Source organism: Vipera berus (assembly GCF_964194415.1).
Source record: "Vipera berus genome assembly, chromosome: 2".
Lineage (NCBI taxonomy): Eukaryota > Metazoa > Chordata > Lepidosauria > Squamata > Viperidae > Vipera > Vipera berus.
Genome location: NC_138203.1, coordinates 201348146 through 201362471, shown reverse-complemented (window position 1 = coordinate 201362471; position 14326 = coordinate 201348146). Strand labels below are relative to the sequence as shown.

Below are 14326 nucleotides of genomic sequence, written 5' to 3'. Positions count from 1 at the left end.
CAAGGGGTGTTAAACCAACCTTTGGTTAAGCCCATTGGATTTGTTACTCTTCCTTCTGAGCATCGTTAGCCAGTAAAAAGCCACCTACCAGTCACAGTCCTGTTACAATTGGCTGATAGCATTGATAGACAATTAGACCAGGGCTTTTCAACTTTTTCACCCACTGTACCACTTTTAGGATATGGCAACATCTGAGTACCACCAGTCGCCTAGCAAGGTGTCAAAAACATGATGACCAAAAAAAAAGAAAGGAAAAAAGTGATGAAGTACAGGTACTCCTCGACTTACAACAGTTTGCTTAGTGACTGTTCAAAGTTACAATGGCACTGAAAAAAGTGCCCCCCAAGCCACATCCGAGCAATACACCTGCCTGCCCGTCTGGCAGCGTTCTTCCTCCTGTCCTAGGTTTTCATTGTTGTAACCATTTCTGTTGAGGATTGGCAGCGAGGATGGGGTGGGGGTGTTTGGTTTTTATTCTCCCCCCCCCCTCTACTGGGTGGTTGCAGCAGGTTTTGGTCTCTTCACATGACCCTGGGACACTGTGACCGTCATAAATATGAATCAGTTGTCAAGCATCTGAATGTAAATCATAAGACCCTGGAGATGCTGCAACATTCCAGCTGATCGGCACTTCTTCTGGGCTCAGCAGAAGCGCCAGGATCAGTGCTGAGCTCCAGCTGGAGCCTGGCACTGATCCTGGTGCTTCCGCTGAGCCCTGACAGCCCTGCAGCTCCAGCTGTCTCTTGCTCAGGCTTGTGCAGTGTTACCACCAGTTCAGCTCATTCCCCTCCCCTGCTACTTTTCTAGGATGGTCGCGTACCACCTGCTAGGTGCCAATATACCACAGGTGGTACCTGTACCACTGGTTGAAAAGACCTGAATTAGACTAAGATGACCATTAATTCCAGCCAGAGAATAAACATTCTGCATTCATTCCAGCTGTCAAATTCATCTAGTAGCCATAATTACATGTAAACCTAGGTTCTCCCATCAGACTGACATATTGCCCACAACACCATTATTGGTCTGTCCTGCAATACTTAACTGACCCTAATAATTTGGGCATGACATTAGGAACTTCTTTGAGATGTAAAATTTGCATACTTTTCCTGTGACTGCATTCACAATGCCTGTCATACCAATGCCCAAGGATTGACTTTTCCTCTGAGGAAAAAGTTGATTCTTTAAGCCAAATAGTAAATAGAGAAGTGAGGGAAAATTTAGAGGAAAGATCCCAAAAGAACTGGGGGTATAATATGCAGAATCCTTCTTTTACATTTAGCCATAAAATCACAGACCAACATTATGGAATTTATTTTCTGAGCTTTCCATTTTACTTCTGAGAGCTTTAGAGGGCTTGTTGATGCTGATTCATTCAGACAAAATCCCAAGGTTCAGTTTCTTTTACAAAATCCTTTGCAGAAGGAATAGATATGTAGGTAAATAAATGAAGACATCCCTAAACTGACCTTGCCACCAGTTAACTGCATCTATGCAATCTTCTAAGCAGTGCTATGGAAATGTGTCCATTTTCAGTTTTGTTTTGTTTTTAACTCACAGCACTAGTCAACAACTCTGGAATTCCTTATTGGAACTCTTCCAAGAACTGTCCAGAGCTGACCAGACTTAACTTCTGAGATCAAAGTTACGTGTTGCAACCTGCTGAGGTAAGCATCAGGGAAGGCACCATCAAATTTAAAGAAGCCCGGTGTAGCTTATCTATATCTAAATATTCTTTTAATTTTTTTTCTTCGTTACATTTCAAGATGAGGTCAAGTGCAGCTATATCCAGCTGTATGAATCTTCTTCCTGTTGTCTCTTTTCCACTTTTTTTTGCTTACTGAACTGCTATGAAGATTGCAGTGGTGCATTCCTGTTGTGCACTATTCACAAGATGTACCCAGATTTCTGAGGAACATTTTTTTCCTGAAGTGCTCATCCTCAAATGCAATGTAAATTGTTAACCTAGTTCTAGATCTTCTGTAGACCTGCATAAAGAAAAGTACAGTATTCTCATATAACAAGTGCCCTGTTCAGCAGTTGTTCGACAGTGCGACAGCACTGGAAAAGTAAATTTACAACTGGCCTTTGAACTTATGACCATCGCAGTGTCCCCGTGATCATATGTTCACCAATTGTACACTTTACAGTCAGCTTCTGACAAATAGAATCAATGGCAGTAAAATCACAAATTGTCTTTGTGTGGCATCTTGCTTAATGATCAGTTGTGATTCACTTAACAACTGTGGCATAGTGAGGTCGTAAGTCTGTTATGGTCATGTGATTTCTTGCTTAACAGCTGCATTGCTTAATAATGGAGTTCCCTGTCCCAACTGTGATTGTTAAGCAAAGGACTATCTGCATGAAAGGCTGCAGCAATTTCTCTGAACTAAGAACAGTTTAGATCTAGCAGTATTAAATTGCCTGAATGCAGTTATAATATTCACACACAAGAGTAATAAGGTAAAGCATGTTGTTGAGAGAGAAAGATCCAACATGTTCATTTATACCAGGGGTAGGCAACCTTGGCTCTTTTATGACTCATGGACTTCAACTCCCAAAATTCCTGAGTCAGCTATGCTATGCTGACTCAGGAATTCTGGGAGTTGATGTCCATGAGTCATAAAAGAGCTGAGGTTGCCTACCCCTGATTTATACCAATAATTATAAAGGAAACATCAATTTCTATGAGATTATTATTTACTTTGAGAACACTACCAAAGCCTTTCTCCTTTTCTCCATTGTAATTTTCATTGATCTTATTTATGATGGGCACAGTTTAATTCAAACTCATGTAAATTTAAAAGAAAAATTCTTATTGCCTGATTGTTTTATAACCAATGTTATAGTGTCAGCATGAGAAAGAAATAAACTGTTTCTTGATGACAGCAATAAATTAATGAATAAAGAGAAGTTTTTAAAAAATGAAATTAAACCCTTACACAATTTCAAGGAAAGGAATTATATTGTGTGGAGATCCACCTTAAAGTAATTTATTCCCCCCCCCCCACAAGAACTAAGTATCTTAGGCATTGTATCTAAATACTTGCTTAACTCCAAAAAAGAATCTAGCTTTTATTGTCACTTACATAGTTTGAATATTCTCGGGGCAATCCTATCAGGAGAAATTTAGCATTTTCATGTCCAATCCCATTTAGCACTGAATAACATCTTTTTCTCTGTCCTTCAGATTGTCTTCCAATGCCCTTTTTTCACTTTTTCAACAGTCTGGCGTCCTTGCAACATTCCATGGTTGTCTACTTACCAAGGAGTATAGGTGGGCATGGAATGTTGCAAGGACACCAGACTGTTGAAAAAGTGAAAAAAGGGCATTGGAAGAATATTGGAAAGACAGTAAAGAAGAGGCACTAAAGCTAGTATATCATGAAGGCTTAGGTAAAGGTAAAGGTAAAGGTTCCCCCGCACATGCGTGCTAGTCGTTTCCGACTCTAGGGGCCGGTGCTCATCTCCGTTTCAAAGCCAAAGAGCCAGCGCTTGTCTGAGGACGTCTCCGTGGTCATGTGGCCGGCATGACTAGACGCCAAAGGCGCACGGAACGCTGTTACCTTCCCACCATAGTGGTCCCTATTTTTCTACTTGCATTTTGACGTGCTTTCGAACTGCTAGGTTGGCAGAAGCTGGGACGAGTAACAGGTGCTCATTCTGCTACGCGGCACTCGGGATTCGACCCGCCAAACTGCCGATCTTCTGATCGACAAGCTCAGTGTCCTAACCCACTGAGCCACCGCGTCCCTCTGAAGGCTTACTAAATACCAAAGACACCAAACTGGCCTACAAGAAAAACCCAAAGAAAAATAGAAGAGAGACACAGCAAGGCAAAGTATTACATGACCAGGACACAAAAAAGTAGCAGGCAAAGCAAATAACAACATGGCTAAGAGTAGGAAAGTTGACGAAAGAGACACGGGGTCTAATTCTGGCTGTATAAGACCACACTTTAAGAACAAATGCATATAAAGCCAGAATTGAGAAGACAGAAATAGAGAACAAATGCTGTCTCTGCAAAGAAGCTGAAGAAGCAGTGGACCATCTAATTGACTGCTTCAAGAAGATTGCATAGACTGACCAGAAACAATGACATGACAAAGTAGCAACAATGGTGCATTGGAATATATGCAAAAAATACCACTTGGCTGCAAAGAAGAATGGATGGGACAACAAAACAGGCAAATTAACAGAAAACAAAGAAGCTAAAGTGCCCTGGAACTTAAGAATTTAAACAGACAAGCATCTGTCACATAACACTCCAGACTAAACAATTGATAGGAAAGAAAAAGAAAAAGGCTGGATAGTAGACATTGCAATACCTGGAAGAAGAGAAGAGAAGAGAAGAGAAGAGAAGAGAAGAGAAGAGAAGAGAAGAGAAGAGAAGAGAAGAGAAGAGAGAAGAGAAGAGAAGAGAAGAGAAGAGAAGAGAAGAGAAGAGAAGAGAAGAGAAGAGAAGAGGAGAAGAAGAGAAAAAACTGGAGAAAAATCACAAATTACAAAGACCTGCAAAAAGAAGTTGCAAGGCTGTGGCAAAAGAAAGCAAAGATAGTACCAATAGTAACAATAGTAATAGGCACCTCGGGCCCAATTCCCAAACATCTGAAACATCACTTGAACACCATCAGCACTGACAAAGTCACCATCAGTAAATTGCAAAGGACAGCTTTACTTGGAAGAGCTTACATCTTGTAACAATACCTTTAATGTTGTTAAACAAGAACATCTGTCTATCCCACATTTCCAAAACATTTTGGAATGGAATGTTTTGGCTGTGAAATAGGGGGCTTCAAGGATTTCAGATTCTTTTCTAATCTGAAAATGGGCTACAGGTAATCGAGATACTTTTTGGAACAGCCCATTTCAAGGTTGCATACTTCCTGAATACTTAGAATGTCACGTGGTGAACTTAATGCGTCTGGGAAAAATAACCTGTTTTGAGATTGGCACATTTCATAGCAGAATGTTTTGTGACACCCCCCCTACTCATAAAGCATCATGCTCAACAACAAAAAAAGGGACAGAGAAAAGATGGAGAATGGAGAAGGAAAAAAAGTAGCAGAAATCAAAGGTCAGGGAAAGAAATAGATTTTTGAGCACTGGGTAAACCAAGGTAAGGATGGGGAGATGCAGATCTGAGGGAACCATGAATTATGGGCAGAGGCATTAAATATAAAGCAAGTGGAAGTCAATGCAAAGGGTAAAATATAGTTCTTAACGAGTAGAAGTTACAAGGTGGCAAATAGAGAAGATAAATGAGTAGCCAAAATCTGAAGTTTTTTTTAAAGTATATACATTAATTAAGGAAAAAAGTCCAGGGAAAGGAATATATACTATAAAACAAATAACATATAGAAAACAAAACTATGTTGGCAAGAAAAGTAAGTAAGACGAGTTAAAAAAAAAAGGATAGAGACAGAATGAAACAACTAAAAGTCAAGGGGGAGGCAAGAATCAAGGAGGATAAGGAGAAAGTAAATATTTTTTTAAATCAATATTCAAAAGTTGGAAATAGCAACTTGTGTAAATAAGAAAGAAAAAAAAGCAACTTTATGTTTTATTTATTTTGATTGAGGCTAGAATGGAGGATATAAAAATGAAACAAAATGAAGGATGTGTAGAGATGGAGTAATAGCTCTGCCTTAGGTAAACAGGTACCCAGTCAGAAATAATTACAATCAATGTCAAAATGCTCTGTAAAAAAAGAGGAAAGTTATGCTAAGGTACACAAAAAGTATGCAAAGAAAACAATGCTTACAGGTCTGCTATTTCGAAGAGAAAACAAATATTGAAAGTTGAAATAAGACATGCCAGCAGGAATCAGTTTTAAGAGAATAGGCCCCAAATACCGCTCTGAGGAAGTGAAGGGGGAGGAAAGAGGAAGACAAGGTTCAGCAGCTGTCATATATATATGTGCCAAATAGAAACCTATGAAAAAGCATAGATGTTTAAAACCCCCAAGGGACGCGGTGGCTCAGTGGGTTAGGACGCTGAGCTTGTCGATCAGAAGGTCGGCAGTTTGGCGGGTCAAATCCCGAGTGCCGCGTAACAGAGTGAGCGCCTGTTACTCGTCCCAGCTTCTGCCAACCTAGCAGTTCGAAAGCACATAAAAATGCAAGTAGAAAAATAGGGACCACTCCGGTGGGAAGGTAACAGCGTTCCGTGCGCCTTTGGCGTGTAGTCATGCCGGCCACATGACCACAGAGACGTCCTCGGACAAGCGCTGGCTCTTCGGCTTTGAAACGGAGATGAGCACCGGCCCCTAGAGTCGGAAACGACTAGCACGCATGTGCGGGGGAACCTTTACCTTTACCTTTACCTTTAAAACCCCCAACTGTAAATTACTCAACGTGTTTTAGAATACCCCTTTCCCAATGTGTCAGTCTGTCAGCCAAACAGAGCAATTGTGGATGAACACAATCATCCACTCTCGTGGCATCTGAGTTGTATTGAAGTCCATGTTATAAGATCCTGCTGAAACCAATGGCTGAAGGGTTAGGGTTTAATCTACTCTCAGTATTCTGTTATATAATAACCTATTGAATTCACATCCTAAACTCAGTGGAAGGACCTTTTCTCGTGCTCTCAGTACCTGGACAGTGGTACCATTAATTTTTGAGCATGCAGTTTGCCCCCACTAATCCCCCTCCGCCCCCTGCAAAGGATCTATTTGAAACTAGGAGCTTGTGTGTGAATTATGACTTGCAACACATTGTGAGAAAGTGATGGCATGGCAGCAGAAAAGGTAATCCCATTGAACCTACAAAAGTTCTTTTCAATGTTACGCTCATAATATTTTCAGAGTAAAATGCAAAATAAAATAACTCTTGCCATCAATATTGGATGACCTTCTTCTACCACCTCTGCCAGTTGCATGTGACCTTTACTGCACGTGATTCAGGTAACTCTAAAGCTTTGGAAACCAACCTTCAGCCTAGTCCCCCCACTGGGTTGGCATCACCAGCAAACTACTAAGACAGATAACTGAAAGCCATAAGTGGCAAAGATGAGAAAGCCTGAGGTTATTTAGCAAGCAAAAATAGCTAGTGTGCTACACAAACTCTGCCACCACCACAGATCCCAAATACTCACATAGTTATCTCTTGCAGACCAGCCAGGATAGAGTTGCATGTGAAGCTGCCTTTCCTTGCGGGCCAGTTCATAATACTTGGCTTGCTCCTCCCGTGACAATGCATGCCACTGAAAAGGGACCACAGAAAAACCATGAGCTCCTAAGAAGCTTACATTGGTCTCACACCTTAATCAGAAAAGAGTACTGTTGCCTTCCAGCTGTTGGTAGACTACAGCTCCCATCAGCAGCAATCAGCCACATTCTTGAAGCAAGATCTAAAATATTTCTAGAAATCTTAATTCTCTTAACATCGAATTCATTGCATAAATGTAAGTTGGGCAGAAGGAAGGTCAACATATTAATAAAGATTCAGCCCTTAACTTTACACATGGTGTTTAGAAACAACCAGTTGCATACATCGGATCTTGGTAAACCCATGAAAGAATCTTCCACATAACAGAGCAGAATGAGGATTTTCTGATCTTGCAGATGCTGCTGAACTACAACTTCTGGACATTTGCTTATCAATTATATCGATTTACATAGCTACCACCTCACAGCTGCGAATCTGAAGAATGGCCAGTAGGAAAGATTCTGGGAACTGCATTTCAGCAAAAACAATTACAGTTCCAATTTCTGTGATAGGGTAATGCTCCATTTCCCACTTCCACCTACAAGCTTTCTTTACCAGAACATTAAAAAAAAGATGCAGAAATAGCAATTTTATTTTAGAATTTCTTGGTTTCTCAAATCCCCAAATCACTAATTACTAATACAGTCACTGTAGTCATGCCTGTACTTATCAGTTTTTAGGGAAACTGAACTTGTGTGTGCAGGAAGCAATAGCAAAAGTTTATTAAATAAAGGTAATTTAATCCCTTATTCTATAAATAAATGGAATCCTTGCACATTGTTCAAAAAAACCCAAATTTGGGAATAGAAGATTTTGACTGAATTAACCAACACATTGTTTTGACTTTTTTCAATGCAATAAACAAAAATATATAGTAAAAATAGTTTTTACTATTTGGAATCAAGATCAGAATTTGGGATAAAATTGAAAGTTATTTACCTAACAAGTTTATGCCCAGATGAGAAAAAGTAAATTACATGATTTCCAAAAAAGGAAATTACAGAGATCATTTGTCTTTGAAATCCAAAATGAAAAAGCTTCCTCAGCTATAATAAATCAGTTGAGCAGCCTTTGGTAGATCATTTCTCATGTTACATCCCCTCTCCAAAATGACAATAGTTGTCACATACAGTGTTGTGTGGATCTGTACTTTGTGGAGGGAAAAATATTTTAGATGTAAAAAGTGATCTACAAATAATCAATTTGAGTTTCCTGACATGTTTTGAAAGTCCCAGATAAAGAAAAGTACTTCGTAATCTGCTGATGCAGGGACTTATATGCAATCTTCCTAAAAACAAATTGGAGAAAATGGGGGGGGGGAGGGCGTTTGTTGTATTTTCTTAAACTGTCTTTTCTGCAGCAGTGCAGAAGTTGTATTATACATTTTGTTACATTTTCAAAGCCCATCCAAATGCACTAAAGCAGATGCAGGGACCATTAAGGTCTAAATATGGAGAAGGTGCAGCAAAACCATGGAGATCTCAGCTCTGCAAACTGCACATCAACCAGGTCATTCTACAGCTAGACTATTCATCTATACAGGAGAATAATTTTCAAAGCTTTTCTCCAGCCTCTTTCCCAATCCACTGAAGCAATATCTTGGCTAAAAATAAAGTTTACAGCTAAAACCCAAATCTGAAAAAACAAACAAGTCATTCATCATGACCCTTTCCTAAAGCCTATATATTAATCAAAACAAGACAAATCACTTGTGCTCTTACCCGTCTTCCTAAAATTTGGTTGATCGCTGCGCTTTCCTTCAAGGTGCATTCAGCAATGACCTTTGCCCGCATTTCTTTCATGTACAACATAAAAGCATTCAAAGGCTTCTTGATGGTAGGCTTTTTAGCTTCCTTTTCTCTCTTTGGTTCTGATTGTGATTTCCTTAAACGAAAGAGAAAAGAAACCATTGATAATACAGGGTCATACCTCAGTACTGCAGTCTCTTAGAAAACAATAAAAAAAACACCAAGGACTTGTCAACGGAGTAGTAAAACTGATGAGCCAAAGATTATACGTTGAAAGAGCAAAATATCTTTTCTAATGGTAGCCAACTCCAAAACGTTATCGCTGGAGATATAATTTTGGTCTCTATGGTCTAAAATATCCTTTTCATCCAGTTCAATTAATTTGGTCTGTTACTCTGATATACGAAATATCCATGTAGGAACCATCATGTTTATTACTTTGCCTGGTAGGACTGAAGATGTTCTTTTTGAACTGCTACAACAGATGTGTGCCTGACATAAAGACTATCTCTGATGAGAAACAAACAGAGTGCAGTCTTACAATCTGTAACTATGAAAATGAGGCTTGTGGACCTTGGCTTTGCAAATGAGCAGCTGCTCTTCCAAGAGATGGACCATAGTAGGGAGTGTGTCAAGTTCACCTAGATTCCAGATTCCAGATTCGTCCCATCTGAGGAAGTTCCCCTTGGAGAATGGTAACCCGTTTCTGTGAAGTGAGGGTGGCTGAGTTCAGAAAGCAGTGCATTTCTATCATGGCTGCCCTCTTCTGTGACAGCCTTCCAGAGCATGAAGTGTTCTGGAGGGCCTTCATGTAGTAACTGTTTATTCTCACTACTTGGGTATTTTATTGTTTTTGTTGTTATTTGAGGATAGTCCTTGAGTTACAATGGTAATTGGGGCTAGAATGTGACTGCATCATTTAGTGCAGCAATCCCAGCAGTCCCCATTGTCATTATTAACTGAACCCCACCAGTTGTTAGGTGAGGACACAACCAATCCAAGCCACTCCCAGCTTGGTCCCTCCCACTCCTGAGCCTCAGTTAAGTAAGGGACTACCTCCTCTTTAACTCCCCACCACCACTCTATCTCACTCCCCCATCTCTGCCTTTAGAATGCCACCTTGCATTCTGCCACATCTGTCAGTCTTGCCACCCTGCACTCACTGGCCAGGCTGCTCTCAACTGACCTTTGCCACCTTCCTCCTGCTGCTAGCTAGTTGCACCCAGCCTGGCTCTGACAATGGCTGGCCTTCTTCCTGAGGCCACTTGTGCCGATCTTTAAATAACATGCACGGTTCCCATAATGCTTTAAAAGGCTTTTGTGGCCATCTAAAATTAGACTTATATGCCACTTTATAGTGCTTTATAACCCTCTCTAAGCGGTTTACAGAGTCAGCATATTGCTCCCAACAATCTGGGTCCTCATTTTACTGACCTTGGGAGGATGGAAGGCTGAGTCAACCTTGAGCCCGTCAGGATCAAACTCCTGGCAGTGAGAAGTGAGTTAGCCTGCAGTACTGCCTTCTAACCACTGCACCACCATTCCTCTTCTCCAAATCACTTACACTGTTCTTGTGATGTTTCAGAAAGCCTTTGGAAAGCTTCTGAGAGGTTCTGAAGCATCACAATTTGATGCTTGCCCTATTTGAAAGATAATGCAAGCAAACTCTGGAAGAAGGCCTAGCAGGGCTAAAAGCTGCCTCTCATAGGCCAGGCTGGGCACACTTTTTCAGCAGCAAGAGAAAGATGATGATGGTCAGCTGGGCATGGCAGGGCCTATGGAGTGTGGGGTGGCAGGAGCTTTGTGCTGTACCACTGGTTGTGGGCTTGAACTGAAGTAGAAGCTGGGAGTGGGGGCAGCTGACTGAAATTGCTAAAGGCCTTAGGCCTCTCCTTCAGCCCCTGTATTGTCCCCACTGTTGAGTGCTGCTGTGTGGGGCAATCAAAAGGCAAAGATAGAGGAAAGGAAAATAAGCAAGTGGAGGGAAGTGCCCCTGCAGTCATAAATGTGGCCAGGCTTCCAAATGTGACTGCAAAAGCTCTACAAAGCCCATAAGTTCAGGGACCACTCATAAATACCGTACGTTCAGCACCACTGTAACTTTAAACAGTCGCTGAAAAATTGGTTGCAAATTTGAAAACTACCTGTAATCATTGTTCTGTCTTGTACTACTTTTATTTTCTTGTGGAAAGTTTATTGTGTCTTTCACTTATTGCTGTCAATCTGGAAAATTCAGCAGCACAGAAATGCAATATATAAATAAATGGCACAGTACCTATAAGTCTTCCTCCCAGTTCTTGGCTACTTACATGCTTCGGTCGTAATGATCCATTTCTTGTTTCCCAGATGGAGATGTGATGCCTGGGTGTGGGAGGCCTGTTGCATGCATTCCAGAGCTAAGCACCAAAGGATGTGTAATCCTGCAATATAACACAGATTTCTTACTGCCTGGACTTTTAATGCATTACATTAGAAAGGGATTTTTATGGTAGTTGGACTTATTTCTAAATACAGAGAGTAACTGTTTCGCAGAACTGTGTGTGGATATTGGTTTAACAGCGAAGTTTGCTGACTTCCATGTAATTTGACATTTCCAGAGACACACCACAATAGAAACTGAAGCCTGGGTTTCTAAAGTCTTCTGGAACTGCAACATAATGGGTGCTTGGGCACTCAGCTGCTGTATTCTGAATTAGACTGAGAAATGCTGCAATAGTAGCCAAGGGCTAATCTGCACTTGAACAGAATTTGGGTTTCAACAATTGTGAGACAAGGGGTCTGACTCACTAGGGGGTACTCTCTAGGTATGTTGTTTTCCTTACATTCCCTGTTGGAGCAAACTAGCACAAATGTTACATGTGAAGATGACAGCCTTCCATCCACCATCTTTGGTTACCCTGAAATTCTGTAAGGGAAGCATTCGGCCTGGATGGAAGGCAAACAAGAACGCTTTGACACAGCTCTTGGTGAAGCTTATGGCAATGCTGAGTCAGGCAGCGCCAACTCCAACTTGGTATTTTCTTCTTACGGTGCCTGTAGTTAAATAAAGACTGCAAGACTTAATGTGGGGTTTGATTAAAGAGCTGCATTTAACAGTTCCCTACATGTACCTCAGGTTTAAGTTCTAAGAAAAATAAAAAGGGGTGGGGAAAATTTTATGCTGATTTTCTGGCTTTGTTTCTTTACAATAATTATTTTATGCAAGTTGTTCTTGGCAAGGAAACTAGGCTGTTGGGTGAATAAGCCCATTTTAGATGAGGACCTAAGAGCTGGCTTATGTACCAATTCTTTGCCAAGAATTTCTTGGGCTAACTTCCTTTACCTGCATCTGAGTCTGTGGTTTTAGTGCTGTATAAATATTGAATGGCCCTTTCCCTTTCTTCAGTAATTGTGAACAAAATGGGATAGTAGAAAGTGAGGGCCACATTACTGGAATTTTCATAAAATAGATCATATTCGTTTGCACATTCTTTAACAATTCTGAAAAATACTTTCTGCATTATAGAAAGATGCTGTCAATGTATTAAACATCATGACTAAAGCTTGAGACAGCAAATTTGCCCATGGGAGACAACCAAATGTTCATTAGCTCTGTTGGCACAAAGAGAAATGATGCTTGATATTAATCTACTGGCATAGCTTGAAGCTTGATCATTATCTGTCAAGGTGTGCGTTCTTGTCTGCAAAATCTGCCTCGTTCTCTGCTGTTAATGGGAATGCTGCTATGGCAAAGAATGAAACTACCAGGTAACTAGGAGGTCTGTAATTCATTTATCTTAAATATTAAGACATGCACAGGTGCCTGAGGCAGAGTAGACATTAAGGTAATGGCATAATAATAGTATAATAGTAAAAATAATGATGTGCCTTTCCCCATTATAACTCCCAGAATGTCTTCATCAAGAGACTTATTAGGACAATACAAAGCAGAAGCCAGAGGAGGCATGCAATGAATAGTGCTTGCACATACGTTCCCTGTAGGTTAATGGGTATTCCAGCTGGACTTTCTCCAAAGAAATAAAGAGAAAATAAATTTGGCATTCAGGTCATTCCGATTAACTCCCCCAAATTTACAAGCAAGTGGAACAAATCCCAGCCAATTAATCAAATTCTTTTGTGACAATCAAGAAAGCCAGTGGCAAATCTGTATTCTCTTCTGAAGACTTTTTTTTAAAAAAAGTTTCGTATGAGAAGTCTGCATACCACTTGCATTACAATCCTCAGCTGTTGTAAATTGCCACACCCTTCCATAGAAGCAAACTAGTATTTGATACTAGCCGGTGGCCACCATGATATTGGTGGAATGAGGAGAAAAGTAACTCAGCAGAGCAAAAGTGCATTGAGAAAAAGCGAAAATGGGCTCGTGGGATGCAGCACATAATGCATCAGGTTCTTTGCCTGATTTCTGTTTCTGTTAAAGATTACTAATTGAACAAAGTGATAAGGAAGTCCATTAGTTCTCGAAGCTACACCAGATAGACCATTTTATTTTAATGATAGCCAACAAGATACTGCTTCGTGTTGTCTTTTGAGGACCCAAAACTGTATAAAAAAGAATCACTAGTATGGTCATTCTACTGAGGTCCCTGGAAAAGAGCCTTTGCATAATTATGCACAGCTTCCATATCTGAAAACAGGGCTGAAGGTGGAGACCTAATACAACAAGAAGCATTTTTGAGAGCGCTTAAGTATTCTGGACGTTAAAAACTCCTCAGAGCGTTTTCAGCCCTCCTTCTTTTCCATTACTAGATACATGACAATAAGAGACATGTTCTTTGGCTTGGCAACATCTTGTGAGGGTTCTCTCTCTCTCCTGTCCTACTATTGTTGACCACAACCAAATTGTGTTTCTCCTCTGGAAGTTCACCAAATTGTTTACTTATTTTTGGTCTGAAAAGTCTGCCTGTTTAAACTAAGAGAACGCCTTCCCTGTTGCTGCCATCTGGACATGAGGCCTTCTCCCTAAATCCTGCAAATTTTCATCGCTTGAATTGCAACAGAAGCAGAGCAACGTGTCCTGGCTCAGGCAGCTTATACTTACCTGGAGAAAGTAGCCCCAGCAGAGAGCGCCGACGTATAGGGCTGTCTAAATCCACATGACTGGAAAGGGCAGACAGGCTGGCTCTGCCTGGGAGCAGGAAGAAAGAGGCTATAAAGCATCTACACCCATGTCACTTTTCCTGCATACTTTTTTTTCCCCTTCTTTTTTCCCCCCGTCTGGACTCATAGCTGGCTAAAGTTGGGAACTTGCGTGTTGGGGAAAGGTAAACTTTTTGTTACTCCTTGGCTTTTGTCTAAATGCGAACATGAATTTTGCCTAGAGAGGAGTTTTCTCTTGAACTGTCCCAACAATGCTTTAAAAGCTAC

The 14326-nt window shown here is 40.7% G+C and overlaps 1 protein-coding gene across 1 annotated transcript in view; it reads right to left on the bottom strand.

Moving 5' to 3' along the window:
- TCF7 (transcription factor 7) overlaps positions 1–14326 on the bottom strand; it is a gene marked incomplete at its 5' end in the record, with an annotated part of 145594 nt that overhangs the window by 16974 nt on the left and 114294 nt on the right. The window contains 3 exons of the mRNA XM_081319033.1: positions 7099–7206; positions 8933–9095; positions 11269–11379. Coding sequence (XP_081175159.1) covers positions 7099–7206; positions 8933–9095; positions 11269–11379 — 382 coding nt within the window. The remainder of the gene's footprint in view (positions 1–7098; positions 7207–8932; positions 9096–11268; positions 11380–14326) is intronic.